General features: G+C 32.3%; 1 protein-coding gene across 1 annotated transcript in view; it reads left to right on the top strand.

Moving 5' to 3' along the window:
- Positions 1–6,745: 6,745 nt before the first annotated feature.
- LOC107842459 overlaps positions 6,746–8,946 on the top strand; it is a 13,221-nt gene continuing 11,020 nt past the window's right edge. Inside the window, exon 1 of the mRNA XM_016686309.2 lies at positions 6,746–7,537. Within this exon, the coding sequence (XP_016541795.1) occupies positions 7,166–7,537 (372 nt within the window). The 5' untranslated portion in view covers positions 6,746–7,165. The remainder of the gene's footprint in view (positions 7,538–8,946) is intronic.

Genomic DNA, 8,946 nt, shown 5'->3' with positions numbered 1-8,946 from the left:
AACGTGCACTTGATTGTGATGGTATCACAACTCACCTCCGAATGAGGCAGAATAACTCAGAAGAGTTATTTCAAAATCTACTTCTAAAGTAGTAAATCTGAAATTTATTCATGTAATATTAAATGTGAAATTTACTAAAGAAAAAAGTACATGTCATGGTAAACTTGGAGTTTACTAGCATAAAAGTTCATAAGTTGACATGAACGATTGCGACATCTTAAATATGTGCATATTAAGTATTAAACATATATTGAAGAATTCAAAAATTCTTCATGAACTTTAATATTGTTTGTTCTCATAATACGTTGGTTGGACCAACTAATTTTGGGATTGGATTCCTTAAAATCTGAAAAGTATAAAAGGTGAATATGGGCCCGTTCACCTATCATGTGATATGTTGAAAAGATGCATCAATAAAATGATCACATATATATTCATTGTCAACCTACGTTTGACATTCATAAATTTGCTTGCTCAATAAATTTGAGTTAAAAGCCTAACTTTCAGATTGTGTAATCAAGATAATTTATCTTCATGATGATGGTTTAGCATTAAATGTCTTTCATAAATAGCTAAACCATCACTAATGAGAACAAAGCTTCATGTGTTGGTCTGAAATATGATATGTTGCATATAATAACACTTGTATGCATTAGACCAATAAATTATGATTATTTCTTCCCCTCAATTGATTCAAGGTCATGAACCAACTATTCCATCTAATAGTTTTGATATGCGATATACGATTAATGAATATACCATGATGCACAAAGATGGATTCTTCAAAGAAGATGAGGATGAATGTTAGTTTTCCTAACATAAGAGGGAGATTATAAGCAACTATGAAATATGTTAGGAATTATCATAAGATCCTCATTCATAATATAATTCAAGTCAAATATCGAAAGCATCTCATATTTAAGCTGCAAGTGCTTCTATTTTGTATCCTTGAAGGACAAAGTCTATGCATGCATGAAGCACGATAGACTAATCGGTTTCAAATGAAATAAGGAATAAATAATCATAATAAAAAAAGCAATGTGCTCTGGAAGAGCCTACAACATAACATTTCATGAAACCTTATGAGAGGTTCAGGTACCTGAAAATAATGAAGTGATGAGATCTCAAAATGTTATGTCGCATTATGGACCGATACAAAATGATATATCATTAACGATATCTTTGATACGATATTGGCGCAATATTGTAAAAGAGTATGAGGATCTGAATTCTACGTTTATTTAAGCATGCTAACGTAGAAACATTTATCAAGTGACATGAAAGGACACATCTTGATAAGTGTAAAACTTATTTGATTTGCAGTCTAGATACTTGAAGATGTCATATATGACATGTTGAATATTGTCACTTGACAAAATTCATATGAAACTTTCTAAGGATTCAAAATGTTTGAAGCATATAAAAGTTTCTGGGAAACTTATTTAGAATCCTTATATTGTATAAGCTTATAGCTTGAAAATCATTAAAACTATTGGAGAATTTTCAAAAGCAATAAGATTATTTGCTGAAATGCGAAACATACCGAATTGGATTGGTCCTGAAGTACCATATCTTAGTGCAATTGGTGTACTAATGTATCTTGCAAATACTACAAGGCCTGATATAGCCTTTTCGGTTAATTTGTTAGCAAGATATAGTTCTGCTCCTATTAGGAGACATCGAAATGAGATCAAACACATGATTTTATTCTAAAGCCTGCAGTCTTAATCTTGTTGGTTATGCTGATACTGGGTACTTATCTGACCCGTATAAAACTCGGTCTCAAATAGGCTATGTGTTCATATGTGGTGGTACTGCAATATCTTGGAGATATACAAAGCAGTCTATCGTAGTCACTTCATCGAATCATGTTGAGATAATAACTATTCATGAAGCAAGCCAAAAATTTGTATGGTTGAGGTCCATGATACATCTCATTCGAGAAAAATGTGGTGTGAAATATGACAATCTGCCCACAATTTTATACGGAGATAATGCATCATGCATAGCACATCTTAATGGAGGATTCATAAAAGGAGATAGAATGAAGCACACTTCCTCAAAGCTTTTCTACATACATGAGCTACAAAAGAATTGTGATATCAACGTGCAACAGATTCGTTCAAGTGAAAATTTAGCTGATTTATTCACCAAGTCTTCTCCAATTACAACTTTTAAGAAGATGGTGCACAAGATTAGGATGCAAAGGTTCAATGATGTTCTCATCAGGGGGAGTTAATACGCGTTGTACTCTTTTTCCCTTACGAGGTTTTGTCCCACTGATTTTTCCTTGTAAGGTTTTTAATAAGGCAGCCGATATGCATATTGTTAGAAATGTGTACTCTTTTTTCTTCACTAGATTTTTTTTCCTACGGAATTTTTTCTAGTAAGGTTTTAACGAGGCACATTATCTATCTAGACATTCAAGGGGGAGTGTTATAAATGTATTTACATTATAGTGAATGTCTATCAAGATCTAATAAGATCTAGTTGATATCTATCAGGATTTGATGTATTTGTCTTTTAGTATGAAACTAGGGAGAAATTCCCTCTATAAATTGAAGGGCTTCCTTCATTGTAAATTATCCCTCAAGAGAAGAAATAAGAATTACTTTCTCTATTTTCTCTACTCTTCTTCTTGTTCTTTATAGTTGTATAACAATATATATATATATATATATATATATATTAACAACCCGCGTCCTTTTTCTTTTTTAGTTTTAGGACATCATTTTATTTTTTGGTTTAGAAAATAGCAGCAATTAATATCAAACATATATACTGATATTATGATTTTTACTATTCTTTATTTGTAGAGATTGTTATTATTATGAAATAGTTAGAATTTATTTAATACTCTTCAACTATGGATCTTAGTTTAAGCTAATGAAATTCTTTTTTTCTTCTTTTCTAAAACTTTAATATTTTAAAATTTAAATACTTAATATTCTTTAATTCATTTTTTATTATAATACTATTAAGTTTTGTCATAAAAATGTCACATGACTTCACAATAGTTTGCTACTTTACTTTTTCTAGTGCTTTTATTTTTTGCTTTATAGATATAGATAGATTCTAATATGTGTACCATCTAGTGAATACAAATACATAAGGGGTCGTTTGATTTGCGGTACTAAAGTTAATTATCCCAGGATAAAATAATAATCTCGGGATAAAAATTTAAACACTCGTTTGGTTGTAAATATTTGGGATAACTTATTCCGGGACTAATAATTAGTCCTGGGATAAGTTATCCACCCAATTGGTGGGATAACAATTCCAAGACTATTTTTCTTTGGTATAAAATTATACAATGACTAAATTACCCTCAAAACCTATGATTTCATTTCACACATCTCTCTCTATATATATGTAACACCCCGTACTTAATTACGTGCATTAGCCATTGTTATATGTGTTGGAGTATATGTATTGATCCTAAGTTAGGTATATATGAGTTTAAGTATGAGTATTGATTATTTTGAGATGGTTTCAAGTGTATAGTTTGATTATATGTGTATAGGAATCGACTTTATTTATACCGGAATTTTCCCGTCGATGGTTCCATAAGAAGGTTATTGAATAAGCTTTCCAACTATATAAAGATTTCCAAAAATGGATAAGTTTTGGATATAATCGAGCACGTTCGAAACTATAAAACGGTGGCCGGGATGTGTGAACAGTAAATGTGCAGGAAAATTTCCTGCACACAAACTACTGAGGCCTGCCAGTTTTTTGGGTCAACTTTGAACGATCATAACTCCCTCAATATAATGAACTGGGAGAGATACCACATATTAACAGAAAGATCTTTGAGTATTATTTCCAATGCAATTGGTTTCATCCAAATCCAACATCTGAGTAAGGAGTTATACTCGTTTTACTTCAGCCTCTCAAAACAGATTTTTAGGGTCAACTTCAAACGATCATAACTCCATGTACAGGACAAACTGGGTGGCCTACTTTATATGAAATGAAAGACCTTTGAATTATCTTTCTAACGATATCCATCTCACCCAAATCCGATATCGGAGCAAAGAGTTATGGCCGATTTACTTTAGCCTATCAAAACAGTCCACCATGGACAGATTCGGATTTACTTAAATTTTTACGGGCAATATGGTCATTTTCCATCACCTCATGGACAAAAATTGGTCATTATATACATATAATTAGTCTCATATCCATCAATTATCATCAAACTATTGAAAATAAGAAACCCTAGCCTAATTTCAACTCCAAATATCTTGTGATTCAACCGTAGAAAATCCAAATTGATTCCGTAATTGTGTTCACCATCTCAAGGGCTTCGAGAAGCACCCCTTATTTGTGCCAACAGGACTTCGAAATCAAAAGGGCCATTTTATGGTAAGGATGTAAAGTATGTTGGTGTTATTTATATGGATATGTATATATATATATGCATGTGAGCATAAGAAGTATGTTATTTGATTGTTGTTGAAAGATGATTGGGAAATAATGTTGGATTATGTTGAATTGTGAAGGAATTTGGTATGATGATGTGGTATTGATGATGTGTTATTGAAATGATGATTATATATATATATACACATAAACCTATTGTTCAAGTTGGTTTTTGGAATGTTTTGCAAATATTGGTAGTATGGAATTATGGAAGAGAATTGTGGTGTTGGGTTGCTAATACTAGATGCCAAACATTTCATTATAGATAAGTGATTTGTAAAGGCGGGAAGTTGCGTTGAATTGGTATCCGAATCTACAACGAGGTATGTAAAGCATACTCTAACAATGTTCTTTGGCATGAAAACACCAATGTTCCATCAAGTAAGATTTCGAGGTTGTCCAAAAACATGTATTGTTCTACGTTACCAACGAAGTTGTTTCCATCCTATAAAGTGTCAAAATGTTTCATTGATATACCAAAAGGCTCTTATTTCATCGTTGTGATATTGATGATTCTGAAACACATTGTTGATGTACCAATGAGTCTTTATTACATCGTTATTATATAGAAGGTCTATTACTTGGTTCCTATTGATGTATCATTGTTTCAAAGTATCAAAAATGTGGTGGCGACCGAAATAACAATCTCAAAGATTAATTGAACTAAGTGATGGGAGTTCTCTCTTATCGGGTGGTATCCCAGGGGCATAAGCCTAGCATGGGTCGATCCCTATTTATGTGTTTATGGGTGGTATCCCCGAGGCATAAGCCTAGCATGGGTCGATCCCAGTTGATATGTACTGGAGGCAGCCTAATGGTCACAATACAGTACAGTAATGATTACAAAGACGATAAGAACGAAGGTAAAGTGATTGAATAAATACAATGTACAGGTTGTCACAAGTTTTAGTAAGTATGGTCCACTCCTATTACGACTTATTCACTTGTTTCTGATTTCTATTGAGCTCCTATATCATATGTGATTATCTACAGTTTTACATACTCAGTACATATTTCGTACTGACGTCCCTCACGGGGGACCTGCATTTCATGCTGCAGGCACAGGTACCTCAGCTCATACACCGCACAAGTAGGAGCCAGGTCATACAGCTATTGTTGGTGAGCTCCAGTTTGCTTCGGAGCTTTCCGAGTCGGTTCCTTATGTTTTGTTATTGTACATGAGTCATGTGTGGGCGGGGGTTTGTCCCGACCCTAGTTATGTCATGTATATCCTAGAGGCTTTGTAGACATAAGGAAGGGTAAAGTTATGGAAGTTTATATAGTGATGTTATATTTGTATATGTGGTGGCCCCGACGGCTACGTAATATATATATATATATATATATATATATATATATATATATATATATTTGTGCATGTTGCGCTGATACAGGTAATTAGACCCTTCTATATGCAACGAAGTGCTGTCCAAATTTTTGGTGACATATAAGTGAAAGTACAGGTATTTGAACGGGTTCTCCCGGGCCTTCTCGGCTTCGGGTGCCAGTCCGGCCCGATGGAATTTTGGGGCGTGACAATATATATATACTAGTATTTTAATAAAAGTTAAATACTTAATAATTTTGACATAAATTTTATATTTACATTAAAAACTTATACGTAATATATAATAATTTATCAAAAATTTAAATCTAAAATTCAAAATTCTTATTCCATCATTATCTCCAATTATCCGCTTTTATTGACCCGCCTCACATAAAAATATCAACACTATTGTTGAATTACATATTTTAAATTGAATAGTTTTTTAATCACTTAAAAATTGATATGGTATATATAAAATGAATTTTAATATATTATATGAGTGATATGTGTTTAAATGAAATGAACAATAAATCATCTTTTACTTTAACAAACTTAAGTTGGAAGTTTTTATTTCAAATAAAATAAAATGTAGTAAGATTTTTTTAAACACATACGGCATAATCATGGAAAGGTACACGCAAAAAAATTAAAGTTAAATAAGATGAAAGTTTTATTTTTAAAATACACACGATATAATCATAAAAATATGCACACACAAAAAAATTAAGCTAAATAAGATGAAAGTTTTATTTTTAAGAATAAATATTTAAAGCTTGAAAAGAAATTATATAAAAAAAACTTAAATAAGATGAACGGTATTTTTGTAATCACTTAATTTATTTTTAGGAGTGATACTATGTATATTACTTTGAATACACTAAACCAAACACTCAATAAATAATAATCTCAATATAACTTATTTCATCATAACTTGTTTTCAAATCAAACGGCGCCTAAGAGTATATAATAATAATTAAAAAAAATTATAAACGCATCGCAATTTACCCAAACACACACCAACAAACAACACTAGTCGGTGGCACCTAGTTCGTGACTCAACCAACCAACTTAAAACACAGAAAAATCAAAATCAATCAAAAGCTAGAGAGGAGTGAGAATAGAACAGAAAGTTCCATAAATCAAAATCTTTTTCCTTCCAAATATGTGTATATTAGTTAGGGTTTTCATCACTTGTATTTTCCAATTTTTCTTGTCATTATTATTACCCACCCTTGGCCCTTACTTTTTCTTCACCTGTGACAGCGGATTTTTTTTCCCTGTTGCAAAATTGTTCCATAAACCCTAGTATTATTGTATTTAAACTGCAAAATCTGTTTTTAAAAAATCTCGGTGGAAGAAAAACATGTAAAGATTTTGGTGGATTGCAAGAATTTTGGTTTAACGCATGCAATCATGATGGTTGATCCGGAGAGAGTGATATTCGATATAAGTTCAGATGAAGAAGTGGGTTTTGTGAAAACTAGAGGCGGCGGCGGCGGCGGCGGCAGTGGTGGGAGCGATGACTATGACTGGATAACGGAGCTTTTAGGTGAAGGGGATGGACACAGCAAAGACGATTCTGACGATGTTGTAGTGGTCCGGGAAGTTATTATGAATCCCAAGCAAAATTTGAAGTCCTTACACAATTCTACTAAGCCGTCTGTTAATAATGATGATGTTGATGATGATTGTGTGGTTTTGGAGGAAGACCCAGATAAGCCTGTTGAAGTTGTGAATGATAGAGGTGATGATGATGATTTGCTTGTTGTAAGTGAAAAGGGTCAGGTACTCAATTTTGCAAAATTACACCTTTACTTTTTTGTATTACCCAATTGATCTAATGTCTGTTTTGTTTGCTTCCTTCTTGGATTGTCTTGATTAGTACTGGATAGATATAATTTAGTGGAAAAGAAAAACCAACAAAATGGCAAAGAGATTAGGACCCGTTTGGCCATGAACACGTATTCACTATTATTTGGTATATTGAAGTTGAAAATAGAGTTGGAGTTGTGGTTAGCCTAGTATTTTCAGAAATATTTTAGACTTCGGATGTACTTTTTTATAGAGTGATAGGGAAAAATTGTGTCCAAAAAAGTGATTTTCAAAAAGCCAAATATTGTGAAAATGTATTTTGGAACACGTTTTTTGGTTTTCATGGCTAAACAAATATTCCGGAATAAAGTGAAAACGTATTCCAGAATATTGTGAATAATATCTATGGACAAACGCCTACTAAAAATACAAAAGAATAGATGGAAAAATTCTGAGCGTGTGAAGTTTCAGAGAGATGATAGTTTTTGCTCGTTTTATAAAAATAGTTTATGATCTTACTATTAGATTTCTTGGCACGATCTTCTAACATTTGCCCGAAACTTGTTTTGGTGAAACCGAACAATCATCTATTATTTTATTTCATGAATGGCAGAAAAAATATCTGCAACAGCAACAACATACACTTTGTAATAACACAAGTGGGGTTACAGACCTTAACCCTACCTTGCGAGGTAGAGAGGTTGTCCAATAAGATCCTCTGCTCAGGGAAAAGCATATTGAAAAAAAGAAATAATGGATTGAAGAAATCATGTCAAAATTCTATAGAAAGCATGACTGAAAAAATATTCATCTGAAACCCTGATGGAGTGCCCTACCTTTTAAACACATACATATCTTAAATTAAGAAATTACCAATAGGTATGTCACATTCTTCATCCCGGGGGGTAGCTGCATTGACCTAAGGGTGGTCACTCAAACAACCTTCATCGAAAAATTAGTTGTGCATACAGAAAATAATGTTGTGTATATAGTCCAAAAACAACTTTTAGAGATATATACTAAAGTTTTGAACACCCTTAGCAAAATTCTTAGTTTCACTACTGCGTTAGCCTTCCGTTTATATTAACTTTTTAACTTCCGGTAGTTTGAAGGATCAAAATCACATGTTTATATTGATTGAAGGTTAATTATGCTTTAGTTGGATAGCACAAGGACCAAAATTGGAATAAATCTATAACACAGGGACCGTAATTGCCACTTGCCCTTCTTACATAAAATGTGAAGTATTTATAAACATAAACAATTGTGCCATCATTGTGTGTTTTAAGTTTGAAAACTCGTCAAGTGCGATAATAAATAAATAATGTATATTTATGATGTTACTAATGTTGTTGGTTTTTTTTTTTTTTTTTTTTTTTTTT

The sequence above is a fragment of the Capsicum annuum genome, chromosome 9, assembly GCF_002878395.1.
Source record: "Capsicum annuum cultivar UCD-10X-F1 chromosome 9, UCD10Xv1.1, whole genome shotgun sequence".
Lineage (NCBI taxonomy): Eukaryota > Viridiplantae > Streptophyta > Magnoliopsida > Solanales > Solanaceae > Capsicum > Capsicum annuum.
This window is presented reverse-complemented; position numbering and strand designations above follow the sequence as displayed.